General features: G+C 42.1%; 1 protein-coding gene across 4 annotated transcripts; it reads right to left on the reverse strand.

Annotated features, from left to right (window-relative positions):
• Positions 1–795: 795 nt before the first annotated feature.
• Positions 796–13,814, reverse strand: ZNF226 (zinc finger protein 226). 4 transcript variants are annotated; one of them, XM_002929693.4, is made up of 6 exons: positions 13,664–13,814; positions 13,075–13,126; positions 9,427–9,468; positions 7,059–7,185; positions 5,787–5,879; positions 796–2,996 (listed from the first exon to the last, which is right to left on the reverse strand). In XM_002929693.4, the coding sequence occupies exons 3-6, from the start codon at positions 9,439–9,441 to the stop codon at positions 811–813; spliced, it is 2,421 nt and encodes an 806-aa protein (XP_002929739.2). In that variant the 5' UTR covers positions 9,442–9,468; positions 13,075–13,126; positions 13,664–13,814; the 3' UTR covers positions 796–810. The 4 variants fall into 4 exon arrangements, with proteins under 4 accessions (XP_002929739.2, XP_019665962.2, XP_034494390.1 ...); XM_019810403.2 differs by lacking the exon at positions 5,787–5,879; XM_034638499.1 differs by lacking the exon at positions 13,075–13,126 and having other exon boundaries at positions 13,664–13,808.
• Positions 13,815–16,265: the final 2,451 nt, after the last annotated feature.

Genomic DNA, 16,265 nt, shown 5'->3' on the forward strand with positions numbered 1-16,265 from the left:
CTCTGCTTGTGTTCTCTCTCTTGCTGGCTCTCTCTCTGTCAAATAAATAAATAAATAAAATCTTAAAAAAAAAAAAAAGTTTGTCATCAGTAGAACTTTGACACTTAAACCCCTGCCATGACATTCTTGAGAATAAAAATAAACAGTGTAATGGCTTATTGTTGGATTAGCAATCAATTCTTCAGTCTGTGCTGTCACAAAAGATAACCAAGCCCCAACTTGCTAGGAGGCTGGGAAAGATAGGAGCTCATCACAAGGCAATGCCAAATTCCTAGGACAGATGGCAGTACTGAGTAGTTTTCTGGCATTTCAACTCTCTCCCTGAATTCATTTTATTAAGGCCACGTTTAGGCTACCTGTTCTGAATACATATTTTTACAAAATTCTGGAGGTGATCTCAACACCATTTTCAAATATACATTTCCCCCATTTCTTAATTTAGCAAATATTGAGTACCTCCCGAGTACCTGGCAATGTTCAGACTATGTAGATTCAGAACAAGTCTCTGCATTTACAGAGCTTCCATTCTAATGAGCATTAATTTTAGTGTGTCTGTCATACTTTTATACAAGGCCTGATAAAACTCATCCTTTCCAAAGCCTCTCCCCTAAGTAGTATTTAACAAAGGTCAAAGTTCAAACTGTACCTTACTACGCCACTTACAAGTGTTCTCTTTTGTGTGGCCTCCTGGCTATTGGGATATGTTAAGCTGTGGCTCAAACATTTGACTTTCGTGAAACAAATGATTTTTTGCTTTTGAACTTCATGATTGGAAGAATTCACACGACACTTGGGTTTTCTTTTAAAAAATCATTTTATACAACCCTTTTCCTGTGTGGACTCTCTGATGTTCTTCCCACTCCTACTACTTTTATAGGATTTATCACCAGCATGGATTCTGTGATGAATGGTAAGATTTGATCGCCAGCTGAAGCTCTTACCACACGTCTCACACTTGTACGGTTTCTCCCCCGTGTGAACTCTCTGATGAGACTGCAGCTGTGAAGAGCGACTGAAGACCTTGCCACACACATCACATTTGTACGGTTTCTCTCCAGTGTGGACACTCTGATGAAGCTGAAGACTTGAGGCCTGACTGAAGTGCTTCCCACACTCCCCACACTTGTAGGGTTTCTCTCCTGTGTGGACCCTCTGATGCATGTCAAGATTCAAGCTCCACTTGAAGCCCTTCCCACACTCCTCACATTTGTACGGCTTTTCTCCAGTGTGGACTTTCTGATGGGCTTGGAGGTGTGAACTGCGACCGAAACTCTTCCCACACTCCTCACATTTGAATGGTTTCTCTCCACTGTGGACTCTCTGGTGTGCCAGAAGATTTGACGCCTGCCTGAATACTTTCCCACACTCCTCACAATTATACGGTTTCTCTCCTGTGTGGATTCTGCAGTGAATTTTGAGATCGGCTCTACGACTGAATCCCTTCCCACACTCTTCACATTTGTATGGCTTCTCACCTGTATGGATCAGCTGGTGAATCTGAAGCCGGGAACTCTGATTGAAGCCCTGCCCACACTCCTCACACTTGTAAGGTTTCTCTACGCTGTGTGCCTTCAGATGGATTTGAAGATACGAACTCTGACTGAAGCCCTTTCCGCATACCTCACATTTATAGGGTTTCTCCCCTGTGTGGACCACCAGATGAACTTGATAATGGGAGTTCCTCCTGAAGCTCTTCCCACACTCATCACATTTGTATGGCTTCTCTCCTGTGTGGACTCTCTGATGTGCTTGGAGATTTGAACTCAGAGTAAAGCCTTTACCACACACATTACATATGTAGGATTTCTCTCCAGTGTGAACACCCTGATGGGCCTGAAGACTTGAAGGCCGACTAAAGCCTTTACCACATTCCTCACATTTGTAGGGTTTTTCTCCTGTGTGGACCCTCTGATGAATGTATAGATTTGAGCTACAAATGAAGCCCTTCCCACACTCCTCACATTTGTACGGCTTCTCCCCTGTGTGGACTCTCTGATGGGATTGAAGATGTGAATTCCGACTGAAGCTTTTACCACATGCATCACATCTGAATGGTTTCTCCCCAGTGTGGACCCTCTGATGGTCCTGGAGATGAGAGGCCTGACTGAAGGCCCTCCCACACGCCTCACAATGGTAGGGTTTCTCTCCTGTGTGGACTTTGCAGTGAACAGTAAGTGCTGATCTACGACCAAAGCTTTTCCCACACTCCTCACATTTAAATGGCTTCTCTACCGTGTGGACTTTCTGATGGGTTTGCAGAAGTGAGCTCTGACCGAATTCCTTACCACACTCACCACAATTATGGCCTTTCTCTCCCACGTGAGCTCTCTGATGAATACGAAGAACTGAGCTATAACGGAAGCCTTTTCCACACTCACTACAGGTATGAGACTTTGCTTTTGAGTGTAACCGCTGATGAAGATCAAAGGTGGAGAGATCACTGAAGGTTTTTTCACATTCATTACATCGGTAAGGTTTTTGTCCTGAGTGAGTCATGCTCTCCTGGTCCAGTGTTGAAATCTTCACGCTGTCTTTCTCATGATCATCGTCGCTGTAAGACTGGTCACTTCTGTGTATTCCACGATCTAGGTGCTGTGAAATCCAACTGATGATATCAACATCCTGTTTACACTGACACAGGTGATTTTTCACAGAAATTTGCTGGTATCTGTTCCGATAAGTCTGTGACTCGGTCAAAGAAGTTCTCTTCCACGAGTCCTGGGCTCTCAAAATTACAAAGTCTGAGTTTTCAGTACTATTAGAACCATCCACTTTACAATTTAGTATACAGTTCTCATCTTCAGAAATTTGAAGAGCGAGTCCTGCCCCAAGCTGGCAGGGGGAATCACCTTGTTTGTGAAGCTGAGAACTATTTATCATGGAGTTCTGACACCTGGATAGGTCATCGGCAATGTGCTGCCAGATTTGCCAGCAGGAAAGCTCTTCATGTGGTCCTCTGTCTTGAACGGTCCTCAGCTCACTTTGATTGTTCCCTCCTACAGGACAGAATTCAGAGATGCAGACAAGTGAAAACTTTGTTCGCAGAGTCAAGATTTCACACTTAGGACATAGTAGGAGACATGAATGAACTTCAGGATGTTCAGCTTATCTTTTTCACCATATATGAAATACCGTGGCTTATATACTGATTGAAACCAACCACTTAGCATGAATGAAATCCATCTTAAAAAAATCACTGCCATCTGACACACGATTTACGTCATTTTTCAAAAATTACATGTCTTTCCCACCACAGTACAGTATCAATAAAGACAAGCATTTTGCAGTGTTGACGGCTTTTAACAGTGCCTAGCAGTTAGTAGGTGTTCAAGAAATGCATGCACAGACGGATCCCAATCTGATGTCTGAGATTATCGAGAATTCTAAATCCCAGTTTAAGTGTAAACAAGTCAGAGTAACAAAAGAGCTTTTACAAATAAGGTATGTGAAATAGGGCAAGGATGGGAAAATGCTAAGAAGCTGAAAGGCTGCACCAGAGACAGCAGTATACTAAGGGGGTATTGAGGAGAAAATTAAGGGTGCTAAAGAAAGAAAAGCATGAGGACCTATACACTAGATCCTTCTGAGGCTTTTGTACTGTCTAAATGCAGTCCACCTCACCCCTCCGCCCCTGCCTCAAAAGGAGTCAAATATAGAGGCCAGGGAAGAATGCTGTCTCCCTGAAAATAGTGTGGAAAATTTCTGGATACAGATATATTGGCCTTCAACAAGAATGGTGGGTTCAAAGTGCAGAATGCAATTTATTAGTGAGCTGGGAAATAAATTCCATCGCCTATGATATTTAGAAGAAGCAGACTAGAAACTATTAGGAATCATCACAAGCAGGAAAGCTGTCATTATATGAAATGCCTTTGAAAGTCATGTATTTAAATCTATATGCAAACACTGTGTCTGAGGTAACGATGGAAGATCCATTTATGATTATATCCGTGCATTCTGGAAGAAGCAAATGGGATGCTGCTGGGCGAATCTTTTAAGGGAAAGGCTAACTCACAAGCTGGGTATTTTCTGAGACCTTCCACTCCCTGATATAAGAGATATGGAAGTTGAATTTTTCCCTCCTCTGGGGGAGCTGCCGAAGAAGTGGACAGAAGAATCCTCCATCAAAAAAAAAGGGGGGGGCGCCTGGGTGGCTCAGTCGTTAAGCGACTGCCTTCGGCTCAGGGCATGATCCCAGAGTCCTAGGATCGAGCCCCACATCAGGCTCCTCCGCTGGGAGCCTGCGTCTTCCTCTCCCACTCCCCCTGCCTGTGTTCCCTCTCTCACTGGCTGTCTCTCTCTCTCTCTAATACATAAATAATAAAAAAAAATCTCCTCCCCAAATGAATACGCTCTGCTACTAAGGCAAAGTCACAGGGAAAGAAGGGTGTTCGATTTGGTTATGACGACAGTGCTACACATTCTGTACAGGTCTCTGTACGCGCTGGTGCGGGTCAACTTGTACAGAAAGGCAAACACACGCACATATACCAAAGGCAGCTGAGAAATTAGAATTAGGTTAAGAATTCATTTAAAGACAAAAAATATTTTGCAGTATCCCTTCTTCACATGGATCTGTTCACCACCTCTTAGCTATTTCCGTGGAGGGCAGGTTTTCCTGTTAAGTCATTCACTTTTTTTCAAGATTTTATTTATTTATTTGAGATACAGAAAGAGTGAGAGAAAGAGCACAAGCAGCAGAGGGAGAGGGAGAAGCGGGCTCCCCACTGAGCAGGGAGCCCAATGTGGGCCCAGGACCTGTGGATCATGACCTGAGCTGAAGGCAGATGCTTAACCAACTGAGCCACCCAGGCGTCCCTAACTCATTCATTTCTTCAACAAATATTTACAGAGCCCCTGCCATGTACCAGAACTATTCTTTTTTTTTTTTTTTTTAAAGATTTTATTTATTTATTTGACAGAGATAGAGACAGCGAGCGAGAGAGGGAACACAAGCAGGGGGAGTGGGAGAGGGAGAAGCAGGCTCATAGCAGAAGAGCCTGATGTGGGGCTCGATCCCACAACGCCGGGATCACGCCCTGAGCCGAAGGCAGATGCTTAACCGCTGTGCCACCCAGGCGCCCCCGGAACTATTCTAAGCACTGGGGATAATGAATAATAAATGAAACAGACAAAATTCCCCCAATCTTGAAGATGACACTGCAGTGAGGAAACGAAGATAAAATAAACAAACAAATAAAAATATGTGAGGCGATGATCACACAAAATAAGGCAGTGCACAGAGAGTCAAGAGAGAATGGCATTTTCAACAGGGTCGTCAGAGCCCTCACATGAGATTAGAACTGAGTGACCTGAAAGAAGTAAAGAAGGGGCCTGAAGGGTTATAGGCAAGAGACTGTTCCAGGCAGAGAACAGGTGAAGGGCTCTGAGGCAGAAGCTTCCTCTGCAGGTCTGAGAACAATGTAGGCAGAAAAGACGGAGCAAGAGGAGGACAGGTGTATTCAGACAGGCCACGGGGGATGAACAGCAGACCACACAGGACTCTCTAAAAGCTGCTTTACGTGATTTTTATTCTAAGTAAAAGAAGCCATAAGAGAATTTTGAACAGAAGACCAACATAATCGGACTTAACGTTTTAAAGGATCCCTTGGGCTGCTACTTAAAGAACAGACTGCAGAAGGGTGGGAGTGGGCACCACTGCAAAGACTGTCGCAATAATCCAGGAAAGAGGCTCGGCACTTGGACACAGGCGACAGCACGCGGGTGGCGAAAAACAAGACAGATGGGCAGGTAACTGCAACAACGCACAGTCACTTCGTTCTTACCCACATTTCTCTCTATCTGGGTTGCTGTCTTCATCAACCAGAGCCTCTCTTCTCTTTCTATGTGCCATTTATCTCGTTTAAAGGGCTGATGTCCTGAGAACATGCAAAGTCACAAGTTAAAATGAACGTGCTACTTCCTCGGGAAGATTATCCTATTCTGCGAACTGCAAACAACAGTCTCTGAAGAGGCTGTCTTCCCTCCAGCCAAACCTTCTCCAATTCTCTTTGTATGTTCTTCATACAAACAATTCCTGTATTTTCATTGTAAGTAAAGCTTTGGGGAATGGATGGACAGACGTCGTTGGAGGTTTCTTCATCCTGTGTTTAGTGTCTAAAGACCCGTATGATGGAAACCAAGCTTTGGGGATACACGAGCTTACCAGCTTTTATACCAATGTAATGAAAGATGATATTCTTGTTGCACTGTTAACAAAACATTCGCTTTCACCCAAAAAAGTAGGTGTTTCCTCCATGTTGATTTAATTATACGGATGGATTAGGAGTAAAAACAACCCCGTGACTCTTTATCAGTCTATAAAGTGAAGCCAACTTCAAAAAATGTATCCTCAAGATCTGTACTTATAGTTTCACAGGGGCCTCAACAAGTATATAAATCTGTTTTTGAATTACAACCATTAATTAAAATTGCAAGTAGGTATGTTAAAAAATAAATAAACAAAATGAACATGTTAGAGTTGAAATTTACTGGAAACCTGAGTTCCAACTGCATATTCAAGATATCAAAAGTCTGTTTTTTCAAACCTTTTTTTAATCATGACGAATTGAAGAAATAGCATTTATTTCATGATGGAACTACATACACAGAGATATGTATTATCTAAACAAAGTTTCAATAACCTATTTCTAACCCATGTCTGTTTTCACTAAATCTCCTCCCAGTGGCCCTCACGTACTCACGCAGTCAACCAGGTTTTGGCTGCAATGCGTCCTAAGCAGCTCTGATATTCTCTCCCCTGTTGATTTCATTCCAAACCACTCACAGAACTCAATCAGTTTTATAATTCACTAATGCGACAGGCGTGAAATCTGAACTCAAATAGACAGAGTATAGCAGTATACAGTCCATTTATAGTCCTTTACAAAAACCCAAATGAAAAAGACCTGAAGATCCTGTTCAGAAAGACCAGAAACATCCTGTGTTCCACCGGCATTAGCAAAGTCCAATCCCCAAACTCAGGGAACCATTTCAAAAGCCCTAAAGGCTTAAAACCCCAAGGTGACAAAGATCCTCCACAGGGAGGCTGTCCTCACCCACAGAGACCAGGTTCCTGAAGTTTTCTAACATGACATCCTGGTACAGCTTCCTCTGGGAGGAGTCCAGCAGCCCCAGCTCCTCCTCCGTGAAGGCCACCGCCACATCCTTGAACGTCACTGCCTCCTACAACAAACACATACAACCAAAATCGTATACCCAAGGTCCACTGCGAGAGGCAAGAGGATGGGTGGGAAGGTGCTCTGGCCCCTGAGCAATGTGCAGATTTCCCAGCCCTTCTCCTTGTCTCCTGCTGATGCCACGCACTGATTTTCCTCAGTCTCATCAAAAGTGCTGCTATGGAAAGGAAAGCTTTGTCTATCTACCTGGCCCTCTCTGTAATAAGTAAACTCCCTAGAATTCTAACAGCTGCATCTTAACCTAAAAAGGTTTTACTTTTTAATTAACCCTGCCAATTACCCCAGAAACAGTGAACACTTTAGCCCCAGCAGAATTTGATAACACCTGCCTTCCCGATGAAGTGGGAACCAGGTCAGGAGTAGCGTTTTATCTGGAAATAAACCAAAGGGTGGCAGGTCACTGAATGAGAAACTCTCTCTCCTCCTGTATCTGTCTTCACTTGAATACCATACTCTGACTCTAGATCTCCGGTTTTCTGTGTGAATTTAAGCAGATGTCTTTTTCACAACCCCTTGTGTTTATATTTAAAATAAAGATAAGGGCGCCTGGGTGGCTCAGTTGGGTAAGTGTCTGCCTTCGGCTCAGGTCATGATCTCAGGGTCCTGGGATCGAGCCCCGTGTCGGGCTCCCTGCTCAGCAGGGAGCCTGCTTCTCCCTCTCCCTCTGCCCCTCCCCCTGCTTGTGCTTTCTCTCTCTCTCTTGCAAATAAATAAAGAAAATCTTTAAGAAATAAATAATTTTAAAAATGCACAAAGGAAAAAAAACAGTAAATAAGATACACATAGGGTTTGTGACTGAGGTATGGAGGAGACAGAACCTAGCTCTTGTAATTAGAAAGCTTCTAACAATACCTTTTCTTGTGACGCTGAAGTCTGATCCTGACGCACTGTATCATATTTGATATCCTACCAAAAAACATCCAGTGCACCAAATATAAAACATACCTCTTCAATTTTGAGTACCTAATACATTAAGGACAAAAAAGGGCAGTAATTTTCAGAACTGTTTTTTGAGAAATAGGTTAAATCAGGAAAACTATCACTGTAGTGTTCCTAAAATAGTAAAACTCCTAAACTAAACGTCTATGAATAGAAAACAGTTTTAAAAATAGGTATACAAATTTAAAGAGAATATGATACAGCAATTAAAAACTGTGACACAGTGATGGGGCACCTGGCTGGCTCAGTCAGTTGAACATGTGACTCTTGATCTCAGGGTTCTAAGTTTGAGTCCCATGTTGGGTGTAGAGATTACTTTTAAAAAAATAAATAAAACCTTAAGAAAAATTGTTGCATAGTATTAAATGAAAAGAAAAGATTTAAATTGTATGTAATGAGGTCGGGGAATCGACAAAACAGGTGAAAAGGAAAAAAAAGTACAAACTTCCAGTTATAAAATAAATCACGGGGATGGAAAGTACAGCATAGGGAATATAACCAATAATCTCACAGTAACTTTGTGCAGTGACAGACTGTAACCACACTTACCATGGTGAGCATTTTGCAACATATCTAATTGTCAAATCACGATGTTGTATGCCCAAAACTAGTATGTCAACTACGCTTCCATGTAAAAAAATGGAACAAAATTAAAAAATAAAAAATAAGTTAAAAAAACCAAAATAAAGGTATGAAAGATTTTTTTAAAAAATCTTAAAAGAAATAAAGCTGTATCTGTGTTATGAATACAAATACACAGCTATGAATACATGTGATGAAGAGATTATGGAAATAGAGCATCTATTTGGAGGGGAAGTAGTAAAGTGCAAGATATTTTCACTTCTATTAATTTTTCTCCTTTTACTTGTGAGATTAAAAAATGATTTAAGGAGAACACGAACTGCATGGAGCACTGGGTGTTATACACAAACAATGACTCATGGAACACTACATCAAAAACTAATGAGGTCCTGTATGGTGACTAACACAACATAATAAAATTGAGACTTGTGTCTAGTCTCTGAAGACTAAAATGACATTTTTTAAAAATTTTATTTATTTATTTGGAAGAGAGAGAGAGAACAAGCAGGGAGGGACAGAGGAAGAGAGAGACAGAGAGAAGCAGACTCCCTGCTGAGCAGGGGGCCTGACATGGGGCTAAAACTCAGGACCCGGAGATCAGGACCCACAGATCACGACCCGAGCCAAACAGATGCTTAACTGACTGAGCCCCCCAGGTGCCCCTAAAATGATATTTTTAACAGCAGGAAAGGCAAGCCTTACTCACCTTGAACATGCTCATATTCTTTCCTTCTGGGGAAACAGAATCCTAGAAAGACAGAGAAAGGAGAAAGAAGTCAATGGAAACTGGTCAAGTACGTCATTAACCCATGGGCCGGTGCCCTTGAACATGGCCTGATGAGCAGAACTCGGCATGATACCAGATACCCACTCTGACCCCTTTCAGTAGGAGTTCAAAGAACAACCTGCCCAAAAACATAAATGGCCCCATCCCAGTGTGCCTGTAGTTTCTGCAGTACTAATTCTTCCGGGCAGGGTATAAATGAGCCAACGGCAGTTAAGACAAGGCTTTGGAGTCAATCTGTGTGGACTGAAATCCTGGCTAGGCTGTTCACTAGCAGTGCCATCCCAGGCAGATGATTAGCGTCTCTTTGCCTCAGTTCTGTCATCTGCAAGTCGGGGAGAATAATGGTATCGACCTTATGCAACTGCTGTTAAGGCAGGAAGCTATCAGAGCACTGTCAGTTTCCTGTTTCTTTCCAACTGCAGAAATATAGTCTGCACAACGATATCCTATAGTTTGCAAGTATCGCTGTAAGTGTGCTTTCTACCAAGAGAATATTGTTAGAATCCACGGAGTTCACAGGCTGTTGCCCTACCGTGTGAGGGTCTCAGTGACTTCTCAAGATCTCTGGTTGTCTTCCTGATAATTTGTTACCTCAACAACAATATCTAAATTGACATGGCCAACTTTTTATAAAAAGGCATTAAAAATAAGTGAAGTTTCTTTTTAAGCAGGAAGTGCACTCTTGACAGGTAGGCACGGAGGTAAAGAAAACTAAGCAAACCCAAGATTCTGCAACAACAAAACAATATGCTGACAGTCCGTACCTCAGTTAAATAAAAAAGACAGGCATCCGAGTTGTAAACTTGTTATAAATAAAGGAACATATAAGAAACAGGTGAGAAGAGAAAGTTCCCCCGATGGCAGAAGGCAAACAAAAAAATGTAGAATGAGAGAGAGTCAGAAAATCATCAATGGATGCTAAAAAAAAAAATAAAATAAAATATGGCACAAGTTCAGGAAGAAATAAGGTAGTCACATAGTCTCAAATATTAACTGCAAAAGGAAAAACAAGAACCTGGCAGACACCTTACCCAAGAAAACAAAGTTGAAACCAGCAACTGGAACCCACAAATAGACATGTGCTTCCCATCATGCACCAAGAAGGTGGCCTTACCACTTCCTTCTGCAGTGTCCCTGCTGCTAATGCATAGCCTGAGCCTAGTCATAAACAAATATCAGATAAACCAAAACAAGAGGGACATTCTACAAACTAATTTGCCAATATTCTTCACAAAATCATGAGCTACATAAATAAAGTCTGAGGAATCATTCTGTTTTTTTGTTTTGTTTTGTTTTAAGTCATCTTTATATCCAATGGGAGCTCAAACTCATGACCCGGAGATCAAGAGTTGCATGGTCTACCAAATGGACCGGCCAAGTGCTCCGGAATCATTCTAGATTAAAGGAGATTAACGAAATAAAAACTAAGCTCAATGCATATCACAGGACTGAACCCCGAACTAGAAAAAGAAAACTGCTCTCAGAGGCTTTATTGGGGAAACTGGAAAAACTGAATATGGGCTATGGATTAGGTAACAGTGTGTTATCACTATAATTAATTCCATTTGGTCAGTCTCTCGCTTGCTCTCAAATGGTTCAGTAAAAAAACAAAAACAATATACAAGTATGATAAAGCTGTGAAAGAGACCCCAAAAAACGGCTCTGGAAGCTAGCAGCAGCAACAGCTAGAACTTGGTGTTTCCCTCTCATCAGCGAGAATCTGACAGGGCCACTCAGTCTCAGTGATGGCGATGAACAAGAAAAGGACAAGACAGGGGCGCCTGGGTGGCTCAGTCGTTAAATGTCTGCCTTCGGCACAGGGCGTGATCCTGGGGTCCTGGGATCGAACCCCACATCGGGCTCCCTGACCCGCTGGGAGCCTGCTTCTTCCTCTCCCACTCCCCCTGCTTGTGTTCCCTCTCTCGCTTGCTGTCTCTCTCTTTGTGTCAAATAAATAATATCCTTAAAAAAAAAAAAAGAATGAAAAAGAAAGGACAAGATACTCTGTAACACAGAGACAATGACATTCCACAATGACCCCCCCCCAAAAAAAGCCAAGAACTGCCCCCCACCCACCCAACATGAGTGACTACTTTATTAAAAGTGACAACTGAAGTCTCATTTTGTTTCTCCCACCTGCTAGATAAAAATTATTACAATAGTCATCAACTGGCTTCTGGACAGCATGCAAACCAGAACAAACCCTCACTGCTTAAAACTCCCCAACTCAGCTAACGCAAGCCAAAACCCTATAAGCAGCCCCACCTAAAGCCTCTAAGACACCTGGGTGTGTGGGCTTTGCTTCAGCAAGCTAAAACAAACTTAACTCTTTGATTACAGGTATGTTCCCGGTGGGCTTTGGCAGATAGTCACTAACAGAGCAAACAGGCCAAACATAAGTAACTAATGGGCACTAGGGTAGCTCAGTTGGTTAAGCATCTGACTCTTTTTTTTTTTAGATTTGAGAAAGAGAGCAAGTGTGCATGCACAGAGGAAAGGGCAGAGGGAGAGAGAGAATCCTCAAGCAGATGCCCCACTGAGTGCGGAGCCCGATGCAGGGCTTGATCCCAGGACCCTGAGATTCCCCTGAGGGGAAAAAATATGCCCAGCTCAGTTTTATCTGTGACACCCAGCAAAGTCAATTTTCTAGGTCTCAGTTTCCAGACAAGAGACCTTCCCGAGGCTCTCGAATTTTCACGTTCACAGGAATCTCCCTATGATCTTGCTGGAATGCAGATTCCTGGGCCCCACGAGCAGAAAGTCTGAATCAGAATGTCTCAGAGGGGGCTCAAGGATGAGCATTTCTACCGGAGTGATGCCAATGCCACTGGTTTGAGGACCACAATTTAAACAGCACTGCAGTGGTACCATCGGGCCCAAAGAAAGCAGCCTCAACTAAACAGAAATACAAAGAGTAACCAGACAAAAAGGCTAAAATGTTATCGTTACATTCCAAGGTTATGGGTAAATCAACGTTTTTATTTATATATTTCTGTATTTTCCATAAATATTAGTAGGTTACTTCTATGATATAAATATTATTTGAAACGAATGACATAGATCAGAAAGCTACTTTAAAGTAGGAAAAACGGGTGCCTTGGTGGGTCAGTCAGTTAAGCATCAGACTCTTGGTTTCCACTTGGGTCATGATTTCCGGGTCATGGGATCCAGGCCTGTGTAGGACTCCACAGTGGGGAGTCTGCTTGAGATTCTCTTCCTCTCCCTCTGCTTCTGCCCCTCCCCACCTCGTGCTCTCTCTCTCTAAATAAAATAAATCTTTTAAAAGATAAAATAAAGTAGGAAAAGCGGCAGTACCACTTAACAGAGCCACTGTGTGATGGAAGTGTGTTCATTTGTGTAAAGCTTTTAGAATGGAACTTAGCCATGGAACATTGCATCAAGAACTGGGGACGTACTGTATGGTGACTAATATAACAAAATAAATATTATTTAAAAAAAAAGAATGGAACTTAGCAACTAAGGCTCAGCTATAATCGTTTCTCAAGGGCGTATCCCACACATTCTCCAATTTATGTGACTATCTTAGTAATGCCAAGTCCTACTCACGCGGAGCTCTGATGCCTCCTCCTCCGTGCAGTGCTTTTTTGAGAAGTCAGGGCTGGGGAGGAAAGGAGGTGGTGAAATACCAGGTTTGTGTTTCCATTCCCAAGAAATCACATTCTCCAGTACCAGCTAGAAGCAACTCTCTCCTTGCAAAAAGAGGTCAGGAGTCCAGGACAACTGAGCTTCCTGAACTCACAGAACCTCCCTGAGAAATGGGCGCTTCTCGGATAATTGCAGTAGTATTAATGATAGTCTCCGGCCAGGCAGTTCTAAACCTTTTACTTGTACTATCTCATTTCTTTCCTCACAACGCTGGATTAGGAAAGTATTTTTACTTCCCTTTTACAGAACAGCAAACCAAGACACAGAAGAATTAAGTAACCCAACCAATGCGATACCATATGAAGACCGCTAACTCGCAGGTGGGGAGCCGGGACAAGGGTGCAAGGAGAGGCCGGGAGATCCTCAAACCCGGAGAAGCACAACCGGAGCCCGCCCCATCCCGGGCAGGTCCCCAGCGCTAAGAAGCTCCGCCCGGGGGGACGCAAATCGCCACCCTCGGCCATCAAACCTCAGTTTTTAGCCGCTGTACCTCTTTCTCCCCAAACGAAAGGCTGGTGCCTGCGGGACCCAGGTCCGTTTTCGGGGGAAGTTTGAATGGGTCGCGGACAGCGGACCCGAAACACTATAATCAGGGGAAAGATGGCTGCTACGGCGTCCTCCTGGGGCGGAAGTGCCTGCCAGTAACGGGCACTCCTGGACTACACTTCCCAGAATTCCCGTGCACCACGGTCTTCAATGGAAGTACCTGCGACTACACGGAGCTCCTGGACTACACTTCCCAGAATCCCGCAGCGGGGTTGCCGGGGGGCAGGTTTACAGACCCGCCTCACCGTAGCGGCGGGCTGTGACTACTAGGAGCTCTGGGCAGCAGGTTCCAGACCGCCTAGGGCGGGGAGCTGTACGCAACAGCGCCGCCCTCCCTGTTACCCTTCACCAACCGTGGGACCGGAAAACAGCCAAAGCTGTTATATTCCCTACACTTGGAATACTTTGTATTAATTTGTCTAATAGCCCCAGCAACATTGAAACCTATAACTCAATGGAAAAGTAATTACGGGACTCTTGTGTCTTTTTTCTGTTTTTGTGTTCCAAGTTCTTCTGGGAAATCATCCTCCAAGAACCATGCCTGGCTTAATACAACATGGCACATACTGAGTCTGTACTTTACATTAGGGTTTACTCTTGGTCCTGTACATTTTATGGACTTGGACAAATGGATAAAGCCATGTATCCACCCTTAGTGTATCATAGAGAGTAGTTACACTGACCTACAAATCCTCTATTCTCCACCTATTCATCCCGCCCCTCTAACCCTTGGCAACCACTGATCTTTTTACTGTGTCCATACTTTTGCCTTTTCAAGAATGTTGTATAGTTGGAATCATACTTTTCAGTTTGGCTTCTTTCACTTAGTAATATGCATTTACGTTTTCTCCATATCCTTTCATGGCTTAATAGCTCATTTCTTTTTAGCACCAAATAATATTCCATTGTGTGGATGTACCACAGTTAATATGTATCTATTCACCTACTGGAGGACAAAGATCTCAATATTCCCCAAAGCGATCTATAGTATCAATCAAACCCTAATAACAATATCAGCATTTCCCCCTGGAAATTGCTAAGGTGATTATAAACATTATGTGGAAAATAAGAGCTAAGAAGAGTTGGAACAATCTGGAATAAGAATGAAAAGGGAAATTTACGTTAATAGACACTAAATCTTATTAAAAATCTACAAAATAAGAGAGTCTGGAGTTTGCTCAGGGATAGACAAGTGAAGAGAATAGAGATCAAAATCTATATGAAAACAGACATTATACCTTGATGTGTATAAACACTGCAACCGAGAGGGTAAAGATGTCTTGCTATATGTAATCTCTATATATGGTTCTTGGTCAGCTGGGTATCTCTATGGGAAAAAAACACACTGGTCATTACCTCATAGGGTATAAGAATAAAAATTCCATAATATAATAAAAATATTATTATTAAAAAAAGAAACTGGTAAACATACAAATAAAGCTCTCAATATTTTAGAAGACAAAAAAAAGAATAAAAATTCCAGAAAATCTGCAGATTTAAATTTGAAGAATAAACAATGATAATGTAGGGGGGAAAAAAAGAACAGCCTTTTCACATTGGAGTAGGAAGAATTTCTTTTAAGTAGGAAGAATTTCTTAAACAATACCAAAAAATGCACACAATGTGAAAGAAAAAATTGAAAAATAGTACTATTTTAAAGTTAAGAAATATCATTAATTAAAACACATGCTAATAGAAACAAAATGGCAAAAAGTGAGAGATATTTTCAAAACACATATGGGACAAAAGACTCTTTTGTAAAATATGTCTCCAAATCAATAAGAAAGACAGGCACCCCAACATAAAACATGGACAAAAGACTTTAGTAAACAACTCAGGAAAGAGGATGTCGAAATAGCCAGTAATCATGAAAAAGTACTAAACTCCATATCATAAGGAAAATTCAAATTAAAGTGTTATGAGATACCAGCACATTCTGATCAGAAAGGCTAAAATTTACAACACTGAAAAAAACAAATGGGAAAAGATGCCAATGCTTGCATATCACTAGTGAGAGTGTAAATTGGTATAACCACTTCGAAATACTGTTTGGAAGTATCTACTAAAGATAAACATATACCCTGTAATGCTTTGGTCCCACCCATATAAATATTCCTCAAATAGATGTATCATACATTAAGTACAAGACACATTTTAGACTGTTTGTGTCAATACTGTGATACCCCCAAATTGGAAATTACCCAATATCCATCAACAATAGAATGGTTTATGGTATCTTTATACACTGCAAACACATCCACCAATGAAAGTAAAACAAAGTTCTCTGTTCCCAACAATATGTTGATGAACATCATGGCATCATGTTGAATGAAGCCAGACATAGAATACATACTGTTTTTTGAACATAGTGTATGATTCCGTTTATATAAAGTCCAAAATAGGCTAAATGAATCTACGCTATTATGAGTTAGTGGCAAAAAGGAAATAAATGGAATGAGCCAAGAGGGGTGTTTCTAAGATGTTAGGATTGTCCTGGTCCTCCAAGAAGTGGATGCCAAGATGCTAAGCAAGACTTTTTTTTTTTT

This window comes from Ailuropoda melanoleuca, chromosome 12 (genome assembly GCF_002007445.2).
Source record: "Ailuropoda melanoleuca isolate Jingjing chromosome 12, ASM200744v2, whole genome shotgun sequence".
NCBI classification, from domain to species: Eukaryota; Metazoa; Chordata; class Mammalia; order Carnivora; family Ursidae; genus Ailuropoda; species Ailuropoda melanoleuca.

Coding starts and splice junctions, on each gene's coding strand:
- ZNF226 (XM_002929693.4), bottom strand. Junction 5,880..7,058: donor CAGGAACCTGGTCTCTGTGG/GTGAGGACAGCC, acceptor GCATGTTCTCAG/GACATCAGCCCTTTAAACGA. Junction 2,997..5,786: donor CCAGATAGAGAGAAATGTGG/GTAAGAACGAAG, acceptor TCTGTCCTGTAG/GAGGGAACAATCAAAGTGAG.